We start from the raw sequence: 14,953 nt of genomic DNA on the forward strand, positions 1-14,953 counted from the left end.
GAACTCTTTTGTTTAATGCCTTCACACATTACACTGGCATTTGGGCTTGTTACAAAACCTGCTAATCACTGATTTACTGCATATTTACTGTTTGGGTTCATATAAGGCACTAAACCTCAAACAAGTAAATCATACATTCGTGTAGCATCACAAAAACACAATTTTGGGATATATCCACATTTACTCTCTATGTGCTAGCTAGTTTTGCGAGGTAAATTCGCATTTTTCCCTTTCATACACATCATCATCACGTTTATTACAGCCCTAAGGCCAGACACAATAAAACTATACAATAGCAACAATCTTACATTAATACATATATACCAAGGAGACTACATAATTCTTTTAAAAGCACAGCTTCCTTGGCTTTATTTCATGACATTATGAGGTCACAGAGAGCTTTGAAAATCTTCGGTGGTCTTTGTTTTCAATGCGAACAGGAAAAGCGCTATTCCCTCTTGAAAAACACGATTCCCCCTGAGGAAAATAATGGTACAATCCATTTGAGCAGGAAGTAACAGTTTCCCGTGGCTTCCCCTAAGCAGGAGCACGTTTCGGAGAGGGCGAGTCCTGACTACGTCATTTTGTTCCGAAGGGGTGGGGCGGAGAGCGACAGGGAATTCTCAAGGTAGGGAGCAGTTTCATGGTTCTTTCTTACTTCCGTTCGGATGCTTTGGACGAATGATTAGAGTTGCGGATTAATAGCTAATCCTCACCGTATTTTTCTCCGCACTAGTATTTTTTCCCCAATAAGGATGCTATGATATACATTCCGTAAACAAATGAGAACTTTCTGTTTTCTGTCACCAGCATCTTGTCCATTCTTGCTTCCTCTGATGGAATTGATTACGTGCCCTCAAGTCGGTGTCGATTCTTAGCGAACACATAGATTTTCTCCGTGATGATTTGTCCCTAATCTGGTCCTTCAGCTCTTCCAACGGCGCCCCCATCGCCGCTGTAATTGAGTCTATATAAATATTGCAACATTTAACTGAAACCTCAAACCATTTGTAAGAGATAAAGAAACATATGTTCTGATCTATCTTTGCTGCTTATAATCTAGACGAAGCTGTTAAAACTGAAGATGTCTTGTTTTACCTATTTTCTTTTTCCAACTTTGCTCTTAAAACTATATACAACTGACATCTTGAAACGTCCTGGAAGAAGGGAATGGCCAAACATGCCCATTATGTTGTCAAAAACGACAATAAGGATATGTCTATTACTCAGCTAAAGTAAAACTCTATTTTTAATTTAAATTTACAAAGGCTGCCCCACTCAGCATGGACTTTAAATAACTTGGGGGAAGTTTTTCCTTTCCTTATAATGTTCTTATTGGAAATATATCATGTTGTTTTTTAAATGCTCTGCCTTTCTTTCATATGATGTGAAAAATAGTTTTGGTGCAGTGTACCTAAGTAGGCTGCCTCATCTCAGCTGCAGTCATCTGGATAACTGCTCTTTCCTACCATCTGGTGATCACTGGGATTTTTGCAGCCCATATATGGTCAGTCTAGACCAGTGTTTCTCAAAGTGTGGTCTCCTGGGAGACCCAAGACCCTCTGAGTGGTCTGCAAAATCACAATTATTTGCCAGCCTCTGTTGAAAAATAATACAATATTAAAATCTCATCAAACAGTTGTGAGAAGCGGTAGTGGAGGTGAATGTGTCCATTCTAATTTTTTATATGGTAAATATCAATAAATATAATCCATATAAACAAAAGCTCTTTTGGGGGCCTCCATAATTTTTAAAAATGGGAAGGGGAAGGGGTCCTGAGAGAAAAACATTTAAGAAGCAGTGGTCTAGACCAACAGGATGGAACTTTTTGGAACTGCAACTGAGATTTAAAATCACTTTTCAGTATGGGAATAATGAATATCAGTTGTTGATTACATTCATTCATGTCTCTCATCTTTTTTCTCTGCCTGCCTTCTTTCATTTTTGTCTCTGCCATTCTGGGTCTTTCTCCTACTCTTAAAACAGTGGGTTTTTTCTTAGAAAAAAATAAATGGTAATAAAGTTACTTTTTTAAAAATGTTATTTTCTATCCCACCTTTATTATTTTTATAGAGGCAATCCATAAACAATACATATACAGTAAAGCAAAGAAAACTAAAATTTGTCTTTATGCAGTGTTCAAATGTGCAGAATAATAACCAGCATGCATCTTGACATTATAATACAGGTTTCATCAATTTGGTGGCATTGGAGTTAGGAAGATACACCTATGATTGTTAATATACAAATCCTGTTGAGCATACTGCTGAAATCAACAAGCATGGGAGTGCTGAATGCCACATAGATCAAGCAGCCTTCTCTAAAGATTATTGGTTCATTTCTGGATGAGTCTGAAGTAAGGCAAGTTTTAAAACATGGCCTAATCTACTGTTACTAGTTGCTCTTTCCCATGTAGCTCAACATGATGTAGTACTTAATGAGTGCTGCACTTTCCCACATAACCAACATGGCACAATAACATTTGCTGTAGAAAAGGCAGTCTTATATTGTATTGCTTAGCTTACTCATAGGTGAGTATTACTGAAAACAGCAGAATTTAACTTTTGAATAAGTAAGCACTGAAAATGAATGGACCCTTAATGATTCTGCTAAATCATTAAGAAGGAAATTTACATCATTTGGTACTTTTTGTTTTTCATTGAAAATGGCATTCATGTGTCTGATGTTGGAAAAGAATAGATGTTGCAGGAGAGATGCAGGTCCTGTTCAGGTTGTATTATTTGTGTGAATTTTGTACAGTTTAAATGAGAACAGAGTTCATTTTAGTTAGCATGATTAAAGGCAATCTCATCAAGAAACAAAATCCTAAGATGAAATTGCTGTCTACCAATTAGGAAGCAGAGGCATGGTCTTCCCTAAGTCAGGCAATGAGAAATCAAGTTCTCTGTATTTTAATAAGGAAGATTCAACCGTGTATTTAAGTACAAAATATTATTTTAAAATGTGTAAATTACCTATGGCTTTGCAGAGAGATTATATTCAATGGTAGATTTCTCCACTGATCCTGATAGCTAAATGAATCCTTGTTCACACCTCCAAATACCATTAGCTAAGGGACAAAACATCAGTGAGATATGTTGCTTTATGCCCAAGAACATGTGCCTGGATGCTGTTAGAAACCGACTATGTAAACCCAAGTAAAATTTTCTTGTTTAAATCAGGGACATAAACATATAAATACCATATATATTTTGGCAGGCTAAGCATAATACTTTTCCTTTTCTAGGTTTTTTGTTTATGTCAAAAATACTTGCTGAAGGCAGCGCAACTCAAGACGTTACACCTTTGACCATTGCCAATGAATACTCTAACAAGAGGAACTGGGGTGTTTTGCTCCCCAGTATAGTTGGTGGGACATTAGTAGCCCTGTATTCCGTGGCCATTCCATTTATTGCTCCAGCACTGAGGAAGCATTGCCTGCCGTTTGTGCCTGCAACTTCAAAGCAGGTTGAAAATGTCCTGATCATGTTGAAAGGCAGAAACGGAACGCTAGTTGACATCGGAAGTGGCGATGGACGCATTGTAAGTAGTTTTGTGTTTAATTAAATAGACTTTAGTCAAGTGCTTGTTGACATATGGCCCTGTATTAGATACATTCTTATATCTTACTGAGGACAAGAATGGAATTTAAAATTACATAAGCACATTGATAAAGCAGCCTTGTATCAATACAAGCATCCAGCTCAGTAGTATTCAGAAAGTCTTTCTTAACTAGCTTTCTAAAAGCCTTTAACTGGTGATGTTAACAATTGCTCTGGGGCTCTTAGGGCATGAAAGGAAAGTAGTTTTCCTCTCATTTATAAAATAGATCAGTGGAGTTCCTGGACTACAGTATAAACCACAAATTCTGCTTTTATTTTTAAATCTGCTGCTGAATTGGAATGGTCCAGTGGTTGTGACTTTTTCTGCCCCTCTGAGCTGCATCTTCCTTGCCTCCCTTCCCTTCCACATGTTACCTATTCCATCATGTTCTTGTAGTTACTGGGATTCCATGTGCATTGTAATCCTAAAACAAAATAGGGAGTGGGGGGAAATGGGAGCAAGACAGGGGAGAGCTACCTCATCTCCTGATTCGGTTTTAGGACAAGAATAGGTCGGATCAAAAGATACAGCCAATTGGAGCTGTACCTTATTCAGTCTTCTTATGCTATTACAGCCTAAACAGCTGCTCTGGGTTATGAGCGGGCAATCCTCTTAGCCATACGGTTCCAACCTATTGGTTTGTTTAATGCAGAAATATTCTGTACAAGAGATGAAGAGGAGCGTCATGCAGACAAGTGGGTGGGGATGGCAGAGAGGGAATGGATTATTCGTTTTCTACCAGACTACTCAATTTCCTGTGTAAGCCATTAGGGAAATCTCTTCCTTCATGGCCACTATGGAAACTCAGTAGGCTGGGTGGCAGAGGAGTTACAAGGCTCTTGTTATTTACAAGAAGTTTGTAAATCTGGGTCTCCATGTTAGCCTTTGAATGATTTTTTTTTTCAGCCACTTCATTCAGTAAGGAAAGTCAGAGTATTAGCTTCTCAGCAGACTAATATTTTTTTTTGTAGACTAATAATTTCTACAGATTTATTTACAAGATTGCAGTAGGACTGCAAAGTGCAAAGAATCTCATACATTTATGATCAAGAAACTGGCAAAATATTCAGGGCAAACTGCTAAGCCTATTTATTTGGCTGTCTTATGCACACACACATTTTCTAAGAAGAAAAGTTTTTTTTAATTAAATACTTATTTATCTTTATGCAGGTAATAGCAGCTGCAAAAGTTGGATTTAAAGCTGTGGGTTATGAATTAAATCCTTGGTTAGTATGGTATTCGAGGTACCATGCCTGGAGAGAGGGAGTTCATCAAGATGTCAATTTTTACATTTCAGACTTATGGAAGGTATGCAAATATAACAGATGACCCAGGATGCAAATCAACAGTTGTCTAGTGGAAACAAATGTCTTACTTAGTATGGCTTTTAACAGGTTTAAAATGCTTCTTATGCCCATTAATATTTCTGTGGAGTAACTCAGTGGAATTATTGGGCAATTTTTAAAAACCTGCTGTACGAACCAGCAGGAAAATAGCAATTTTGCTTCTCTTTCCCCATCCCTTTGATTCTATCTTAAAGTCACCTTAGCTGTACTATTTATATAATTAGTTACAGTTATTTGCTCCATTAATAAATAAGGGAGGAGGATTTATTTCTTTATCATTTCCCTCCCCACACTAAAGTTTCTGTATCCCCTACCAGGGGACTCTCTACCTGTCAATCCATATATGGAGGAAAGATTTGTTTGGTGCAAATGAAGGATTTTCTCTTGATATAAATGCCAAGTGTGGGAGGTTGTGTCTGAAAGCATAGGGGTTTCATCTCGCTTGACCTAACCACCAGTTTTTTAATCTGATTGGCTTCCCTGTACATGCAAGTTCATGAACAAACACAGCATTTCTATAGTGTTAATACTTAAATCTGACATTTTATTTCAAAACAGGTCAGTTTTTCACAGTATACAAATGTTGTTATTTTTGGAGTTCCTCAGATGGTAAGTTTCCATTATTTAACCAGTAGACTGTCTAATTGTGAGATAAGAGAATCTTTGAGATTTTTATTAATAAGTTTGATAGAAAACTTCGTTCATCTTCACAAATACTGAACAGTGGAATGAATATCTATATATCTATATATCTGTATTTATATCTATATCTATCAGATGTGTGCGCATGTGTGTATATATATATAAGCAGTAATTTTATTAAAGATTACAATTTACAACAATACAAACTAATACAAACTAAAAAAAATAAAAGAATAAAAAGAGAAAAGAGAAAGTGTGGAAAAAATAGAAAAATAGAAAAGAAAGAAAAATAGGACTATAGTAAAGAAAAAGAAAAGAAATATATAAAGAAGTGAATTCCCCCTTCATCACAACAAGTATAAACTATTTTAGTAACTTATTGCCTTCTCTTAAAATACAACAAATGATCTCTTCTTCCCGTATCCCATCTCTTATCAATAAGCAAATCCATAAAATCTTGTCATTTCAGTCCTGATGTCAGCAAAAGTCCATTAAAGGTCACCAGAGATAACAACATCTCTATTTTAACCTTGATCAAGGATATTTTTTCCTTTTACTTCCAACAATCTTGATCTTTAGTCCCTTCAAATAATGTCCTAGAATTTGATTTCTCTTCATTTTTTCTTTGTCCCTTCTCACCAAATTCTTCAAAGCTTTAACAAGCCTCTTTTGTAAATCCAATATAGGAAAATTATCTAGGTCACTCTCTTATTTGTTATTTGTATATCCCTTTTAATTATTAAGACGTTAGCCAGTTTCTTTTGTATGTCCAGTGTAACATCTTTTTCCAGGTCATTCTTGTAGCCTGTCATTTTCAAATCCACTTTCAGATCAGTCTCAATCATGTCAAGTAAAACTTGTCCCTCTTCTATAACATCTTTGAAACACAGTCTATCTGTAGAGGCAGACACTTAAAATTAACTTCTGGATCCATTGTTCAAAAATATCCTTCAATATGTCCGATGTTAAAATATTTTGCCTCATTCTGTATTTGTAAGTCGAGTTTGAGAGTTCTTCTGCTTTAATTGTAATCTTTATTTCCTTCTAGTTCCCTCTAGTGTCCAATTTTTAAAGTGTTATTTTTTTAAATAATTCAAAATAAAAGCATTTTCCCACAGAATGGATTCTTTATAATTAATCCCAAACTCCTATTTCAAATTTATCTGGACCCTTAGTCTGTTTGTAACTTTCTAAAATCAAAGTTTTAATCACCCTTTGTTGTTTATTCCAGAAAAAGAATGTTTTTTAAGTCCTTAAACTTGCATTTAAAACTTCTTTTGCTAAGGATTGAAGGAAACTCACCCAGTGCTGTAAAACTTGTCAGTCCAAAGGGCCTAATAGCTGAAAAGCAGTTAACAAGCAATTTCCAAAAGTCATTAGAAAAGGAAGTATGCAAACCTAGTGTCCTTTCAAAGGCTGCAACATGGTTTGAGCAAGATGGCTATTCCCTTGTCTCCCAAAGCACTAAACTCACAGGAGACTGCTATCTTTATTTTTTACTCTTATTTATATTATTTATTATTGTAATTTTATATTGTGGATTTTATGATTGTTGTTTTCATTGATTACTGTAAACTGCCCAGAGTCCCCTGAAGGGAGGAGATGGGTGGGGACAAATTGGATGGATGGATGGATAGATAGATAGATAAATCTTGCGGTCTCCTTGCGAGGAGCAGCTGTCTGGAGCACTTGTGGGTGATCTCAAGTCTGCTCCTTGTCCGGAGAGGAACTGCAAAGAGCCAGTTTACTTGCCAGCTCTTCATTCTGCTGTGATCATAGGCTCCGCTTTTTGTGGAGCCATTTTCAGTTAGCCATTTCTTCCCCAGAAGTCAACAATGGAATCTGCTTCTTCTTGGCTGTATCCTCTTTTTTTGAAATGCAGTCTTGTGCACACCCCTCAATGTTTTGACCTTTGGCCAAAAACACATTATCTTGGTATTACAGTCTCTTTATACAAACTGTCCAGACATATACAATCTTATGAAGTGAGAGAATGGAATCAGACTTCTACAGTGGATCTCCTATGTCCAGACTCACATTCAGATCTTGGAAATGATCTTTGAAAAAAAAATTTTTTATAGTGTCTGATGGTAATTGGCTGCAGCCTTTAGTGACAGTGGATGGATATGAGGAACCCTGAGAAGGAATAATTTATCTGCTTCATTCTGCATTTTGTATTCCTAGCAGTTTATCACAACAATACATGTAATTTATTCTAATTTAGCATGACCAGCATTTTGCTTTCCTTTCCTGTCCTTTCCTGTCCAGCCAGCATCTATCATTCACACTCAGCAAACCAATTATTTTTAACTCTTGCATCCCTTTACTATACTGTCTCTTTGTAGCCACCATTTTACATTTATACTATTAAGTTCTCACTTGATTATATATTCCCAAATACTTACTGGTATGCATATTTTCCAGAGTGTGTATCAGGCATGTCTTCTACACTATCTGAACAGTTTCTGATGTTTCTTCACAGATGCTGCAGCTGGAGAAGAAACTTGGAGATGAACTCCAGCCAGATGCCAGGGTCATTGCCTGTCGCTTTCCTTTTCCCCATTGGAGTCCAAATCATAGCTTTGGTGAAGGCATTGACACGGTTTGGGCATATGACTCCAAATCGTTTAGAATGAAAAAGGAAAATGATGCAGCTATTGTCAAGGGTATTCTTTCTAGTTAGTTAAAACTCCAGGGATAATGCCACGTTGGCTTTGAATTGTGAATGTGGGTGTTTTATAGGTCACATTATTTCTTGTGGCTCTTGGGTTCGTGGGCAAACATTTCAGAAGTTTCTGGAAATATCTTATGTGTAATGCACTCTAAGTGTTAAGCAATGCTTTCTGACATAGTTAAAAGAAGGTAAATTAATTGATGGTTGGACTAGTGGTGTTATGACTGTATATACTACTGATTCACAGGCAATATATTTTAAATATCAGCTGCTCAGAACAGGAGCATACATGAAAGAGAGGTAATACCTACCAGACCAAGCTTGTGAAGCTCCTGAATGTTTGACCAATATGGGACATAGAATATCAGACTAGATTCTGTCCTGATTTAAGGCAGAAGCAAGCTTTTCTTACAGAATAATGAAATATATTGGTTATACTTTAAACTCTCCTTTAATTAAAAGACTCTGTTTTAAAATTAAAACTGAAGGTTTCTGAAAAGTGTATTGAACATTCCTTGGAGAAGCACATCCATTCAATCTATGTATGTTATATGATTTTGCCATTAATCAGGTAACTTGCATATATATCCAGCACTCTTTTCTCTTTTGGGGTAAGCTGCATTCTGCAGAGTGCAGAAAAGGGGTAAGAAATAGTAAGCCAGATGAAGACATGAAATAATAAAAAGAAGAGGAAAATAGCTAAAATTAGTTTACCCAACACGATTCATGATACCTGTCTGTACCATTCTATGCTTGCAAACCAGTCTTGCTTCCACCAATCTATACACTGGAATTTGATGTTGTAGCATGTAGCATGATTTATAGCTATCAGCCCAAGAAAGCAGTACAGATCGGCACTGATGAGCACTAGCCAAAGAATACACTTTTGCAAGGGGAGACAATCACCAAAAATCCTGCAGACCATGTTACTGTCTTCAACATTGTCATCTACTCACTGGACCAACCATACTTTGGCAAAGAAACACATGACAGAATTGAAGAAAAGGTGCTGCTGCTGACTGTTCACTCGTTCATCCACTCATTACATCTCTCTGTGAAAGGTAACTGCGTCAGCAGAGCAGCAAAGTAAATAAAGATTCATTGATGCTGTTCTACCTGAAGACCTCCCATAAACAGGATTTGAACTGGTGCTATTATTACTTGTTCCACCACTTCTAGAAATTCAGTATAGTTCTTTTTCAGAGTTACTGTCCTGTCAATGGAGGGAATCTTTCAGATATTGCCTTGCAGAAGTTTTCAACCCCAGTTAGCTGAGCAGAAATTCCACTATATTACAGACTACTGTATTTATGAAGGTGCCAACTGCAACAAAACTTTCAGAATGTTTGCAGTCCAGATTTGTGAGGGAAGGAAATGTTAAATGATGGTGGTGGTGGTTTGTTGGAAGTAAAATTTCCTAACACCTTAAAGGACAAATGTATCTTTGGAGAATAAGGTAAGGACAGAGAACACCCTGGAAATACAGAACGTAGAAAAGCCAAATACTGTAGAAAACCATAGAGAAGCAGCAAAGGGGTTTCCAGTGGGAATGGTGGACTAAACGGCTGTGCCTGCTGGTTCAGTGGGCGGAGTGGACGTGGTAACTTTTTTCGGGCTCAGGTTTTTCTGAAGTCCAGAAATGTTCTCTAGATCAAGGAGAATGCCTGGAATCATCCTACCTGTCCTCTGGATGGCTGCTTGCAGCCAGAAAATTGTAAACAGCATTTTGCATTCGACTGGCAAGACCCAGCTGGGAGGCTGGGATTTCAGCACTTTCCAAGCCGTGATGTAGCCTTAAAGGGACACTAAGACTGGCCACCCCATTTCTAAATCACCAATTTGTATTTTTTAAAAAACATGTACCCCAGGAAAGGCTTTCTACAGTGAGAAGAAGCTGGTTCTCTTGGTGCTTAATGTTATTTTTGGGATTACTTTTTAAAAAAAAATCTTTTAAGTTTTGGACTTTATTTTTCTTCCAAAGGAAATTCCAAATATTGAGACTAAACAATTGTCTTCCTGTTCTTACTTTTGTATTAAATTTGAAGATATTAGCATTTTCCTACACGTTGAATTGGCTGATTTGAACCTTCAGCTTTCTGTTTTCACTTTCCCTTGAGAACTGTCTGCTATCTCACTCTCACTTCATGTAAACACACTTTGGAACTCTTCCGTATCTTCGACTTTCACTGGGTAAGCTCCTAGGGGGCGCCATAATCTACTGTGTGAGACATGGAGGATTTCAAACAGATTCTGATTTTCACCTGGATTTTAAACAAATTTCTTCTGACTTCTATCCAGCTTTTATGCAAGATATCCAGGATATTGTGGAAAATACGAGATCTAAAATGTGCCATCAGGTTGGGGATATGGTGGATGAAGTTGAGGAATTTTAAGAGCGATAGTTTTTGTTTGTTTTTAAGGCTGAGATTGGGATTTTTATCAAGATGCTGGATTAAGATTGTTTAATGGAGCTGGAGAAAACTAAGGGAGAGATTCTAAAGAGCTGGGAATGTTTTCAGTCAGAATGTACAGCAAGAATGGCCTTATACATTTATATTGCTCAGCAAAAATCAGAGAGGAGGTTGATTTTTCATGTAACCCCTCCTACCTTTCTCATGAGAAATGCTTTTTTCCACATCTTTTTATAAAAGGGTACACAAGAGTTTATAAAAGAGAGGGTGTTGGAGGAAAATAAACTTCCTGTTGCCAAGGTAACCAAGCCCCACTCCCTTCCAAGATCAGTTGCCAGATTATAAAATTCTATGTTGCCTCCGTATTCTACTACTGCAAATTATGTATAATTGTGTACAACTGGAGCAGAGTCAAGGCAAAAGCCTTGCTGTGCACCATGGGCAAACAATGAAACCACCAGCTCAGCAAAGTGCCCCTTCTCTTCCACGTGTGACAGCTGAGTGACCTCAGCAGGAACCATAGCTGAATTGTTGCAGAGAATCATAATCGTAATTATATGATTCTTGATGACTGAAGGTCACACAACGAAAAAGAAAACCCTAAAAATGCCACCAGAGCAGCAGCATCTTGGCCCTGTAACCTAGATTGAAAGGAAGTGTGGCAGCTTCTCTCCTCTCTTGAAAACTCGGGCTTATTTTTTAATGTGACTGTATAATATATAAAACTATAGGCATTAATATATAATTAACCTGTAGCCTGCAGGCATGGCTTATCTTAGTTTATTTTGGACAGCACCTAAATTGGGCTTAGCAAATACAACTTTTTTCATGTGCTTCCTAGAAAAATGACTTGGTGTACTAATGCTAGGAAATAAAGTCTTGGCTAATACGTAACCATGTTCATTAGCAGGTGCAACAGTACTCTATAAATATTTCAAAATAAATTGTTTTTTGAATGACTAGATCCATGGGGGGTGTATGATTTCAGCTTGGCAGTGTGATTAATACCTGCACTAATATTAACAGTTGCAATTGCTTATTATGTTCACTTGACAATCTTTGTGAATTTTTTAAAAGATCATAGGAAGTATCATAGCCACACAGTCTGATTTTAAAACTGAGAACAGTGACCACACTGGATGGACTGTGCTCCCAAGAAGAACAGAAACAGTGAGCTGTGGAGGGATGTATTTTTCTTTCAGTGATCGCACCTGATCTTGTCCTCCAGGAATTTCCTAAAAGCACTGAATCTCAGAGGAGCAGGTGGTATTGTTTTCTGCTCCCTGAGTGATAGGAGTTTCAACACAGCTTCATCCTGCTGCTTTCCTTGAGATGAGAAAATACGGGATATTATGAATGGATAGATGGGGAACAAACGGATTTACGTACAGGAGCATGAGTTCCCCTGAAAACTCAATTGTCTCTAACCATACAGTATCACTATTATTATCTTTGGGGGTGGGGGTGATGTTAAAAAAGTCAAGATGGCTGTGATCACATGATTGAAGCCCCACCCCCTTTTATATGCCACATGCATGCCACATGTAAAAAGGGGTGAGGCCTCAATTGCACAGTTGTGGTTACCATCTTGATTTTTTTTTACTTCCCCGCAGCCCCCCCAAGATAAGCAGCAGTTTAAGTCTTACATCTCTTCTGCAGTTCTTCAACCAAGTTTGCCCAGTGCCTGTATTCTCTTTATTTGTATTTCATTAAGTAGAGCAATCTTTACGCATATCTAAGGTAATTGTTGCTGTTGGTATTTAATAAACAAGACATGCTTTCATGTATTTGGAAGTAAACAGTCTTAGGTAGCACAGCATTCTCTGGGTCTTTATAGAGCTAATATTTCAAAAATGCATTGAATAAAAATACTGTCAGATACCTCAGAGGAATCTTCAAATGTTTCAAATTACATGTGCTGTACATATTTAAACTGGATCAATGCTATTTTATTACAGGAAATTAAGAGCCCAAAATGAGAAATTGCCTGCATGACAAGAAGCCTAGGACAGTTAAAAACTTGGAAGTTTAAACTGTAATGGCCAAAGTACAATCTATTCACTTAAGTTACTGATCTTGAAGGGTATCGTTAGGAGGGGATCTTACCACTCTTCTCCCCACCCAGACATGATCACATTGCAGTGAGCAGCCAGGCCTTGCTATGTGGGCTAACAAGGACATGAGAGGATCCACAAGGACTGAAATTATGTGCCACAGCTTCCTCCTTCCTTTTTTGATTGGAGGCAGTTAGCAGGGCATGTGCCTAATTATAGATGCTCATTTTATTACTTTCAGTTTAAAACTATATTATATGTTTCTGCAACAGAATGGTGCTATAGCTCAAGCAAGGCATACAGGGAAAGGAGAAGCATTGTAGAATAAGTTTTGGGAAACTCAGTGAGGATTACTTCTCAGTGAGGATTACTACTTACTTCTGAGTGGATGTGTAGCACTGAATGGTTAGATTGCTTTATAAAATATTCTGGGCTGGTTTAATGGGAGGTTATAGGATTGCACAGAAACAAAGAGCCAAGAGACTCATGAGGACACGTGGAAGAGATAGCACAAAAATATTAGGGAAATGTAATAAAAGCCCCAGTTCCAAGTCATAAAACCACTGGATGAATATTTCTTCTTTGACAGAGGTTTTCTAGTAATATTTTCTTTGCTTCATCTGCCTGCTTTTCTTAATCTTTTTCCCCCCTAGTGTACATGTGGACTATTAGGTTAGCTAAAAGCATAAGAATACTGTTTGATCAAACCAGAGGTTTGTTAAATCCACCATTTCACTTTCAGCCACAGAACCATGAAGCTATTGTACTGTACTTGGCATGAAGACAGTCTGCTGCTTGTTGACCCCACCAATGGCTTCTGAACACAAGTCAATTTTTTTTAGCCAAGCTTCTCTACCAGGCATGTTGGATTGTAGGTCCCATCATCCCCAACCAGCAATATTTATGATGTCTAGTTGAAATAAGAACTATATCCAAAATATCTGAAAGATACCTGATTGGAGAAGGCAGGCTTAAAGCATCCTTAATTGGGTGGGTGGGTGGTGTTCTTGGATGCAGATGGGGATGAAAAGGAAGATGGTGTGTAAAGGTAGGAAAAAAAAAAAGGATTGTTTTCTCTCTTGCTCCCTGTTTGCCCTCCAAACCTGCCATCTTCCCCCTTTCCCTTCTATTGGAATTGGGTGAAAAGCAATCCCATCAAAAAACCGGAAGTTCTCCAGGTTTTTGTTGTGGCCAAAAACTGGCTCACCTAAAGCAACCAAATCATGTAATTTTATTTGCATGCATACAGTATATACTGGACCCCCAGCAAAGCTTTGATACTTTGCTGAGCAGCCATGAGCAAATGCAGAAACGGCTTATATACCTTTGGCCCACTACACTGCAAGGCAAAGAAAGGCACAGGCAAAACAAAGGGAAAGGCAGATGCAGTGGAAATCACAGTGTGACATTGCAATATTTTAGATAAACCCATCCATGTGACATTATTATTTATCCCTTCTACTAGGTCAGCCTGCTCACCATACTATCTTTGAGATATGCTTGGTGAAGAGAGACAATTTGGTTTAGCAGGCTGCAGGTTCCTAACTGAGTCTTCTCCCTGTCACCACTCAGGGTCAATTCAGCTTGCTGTGAATGATGTCTTACAAGGGCACTTGCAGCAATTCATATGTATGGGGGTGGGGGGCATCTCAGAGGTTTGCAGCTTACATGTATATGGGGGAGTACCTTCTACCACCACAGTTTAAACAGCTGTTGTCAGAGATTCACATATGTCATTAAGCCATTCCTTCGTTTGCTCCTACACAGCTCTTCCTCCCAAAGGTGCCCATAATGTGCACATGTCTGTGTTCCGGCTTAGCACAGTGGGTGATCCTGGGCATTATGCTTTGTAAACCTTAGTTTATGGCTTAGTGTTAAGTATAAACTTGGTGTTAAACACTGGGAGGAGGGATTATTTAAAAACTTCCCTGGCAGACTCCTTCTTCCAAGGATTCCTTAGTAAGAGGTAATTATGATAGCTGCCACCAGTCAGGCTAAACCTCCTGACACACCCTAGTCTGTTTGTCTGGGGAATTGTTAGCTCTTCTACCAAGGACTTCTCCTTTCAAGCCCTTGTTTTCTACTAGGAAAACTAGAAAGTAAAGTGTTTCGGATTTTCCTGCTCGAAGCCCAGAAATACAGACCTTAACAAGCTTTCTATCAATCCTGACCACAAGCAGTAGCTGTATAACAGGGCAGTCTTGCATGGAGGAAAGGTCTTAA

At 38.0% G+C, this 14,953-nt stretch overlaps 1 protein-coding gene across 2 annotated transcripts; it reads left to right on the top strand.

Annotated features, from left to right (window-relative positions):
* Positions 1-2,939: 2,939 nt before the first annotated feature.
* Positions 2,940-8,428, top strand: ATPSCKMT (ATP synthase c subunit lysine N-methyltransferase). Of its 2 annotated transcripts, XM_063300190.1 has the most exons (4): positions 2,944-3,543; positions 4,774-4,911; positions 5,508-5,558; positions 8,074-8,428. In XM_063300190.1, the coding sequence occupies exons 1-4, from the start codon at positions 3,259-3,261 to the stop codon at positions 8,272-8,274; spliced, it is 675 nt and encodes a 224-aa protein (XP_063156260.1). In that variant the 5' UTR covers positions 2,944-3,258; the 3' UTR covers positions 8,275-8,428. The 2 variants fall into 2 exon arrangements, with proteins under 2 accessions (XP_063156261.1, XP_063156260.1); XM_063300191.1 differs by lacking the exon at positions 5,508-5,558 and having other exon boundaries at positions 2,940-3,543.
* Positions 8,429-14,953: the final 6,525 nt, after the last annotated feature.

The sequence above is a fragment of the Candoia aspera genome, chromosome 3, assembly GCF_035149785.1.
Source record: "Candoia aspera isolate rCanAsp1 chromosome 3, rCanAsp1.hap2, whole genome shotgun sequence".
Lineage (NCBI taxonomy): Eukaryota > Metazoa > Chordata > Lepidosauria > Squamata > Boidae > Candoia > Candoia aspera.

Excerpts from the sequence above, each read along its gene's own strand:
- ATPSCKMT (XM_063300190.1), top strand. The coding sequence starts at position 3,259 with ATGTCAAAAATACTTGCTGAAGGCAGCGCAACTCAAGACGTTACACCT. Across the intron at positions 3,544-4,773 it reads GAAGTGGCGATGGACGCATT|GTAATAGCAGCTGCAAAAGT; the intron begins GTAAGTAGTTTT and ends ATCTTTATGCAG. Across the intron at positions 4,912-5,507 it reads ACATTTCAGACTTATGGAAG|GTCAGTTTTTCACAGTATAC; the intron begins GTATGCAAATAT and ends ATTTCAAAACAG.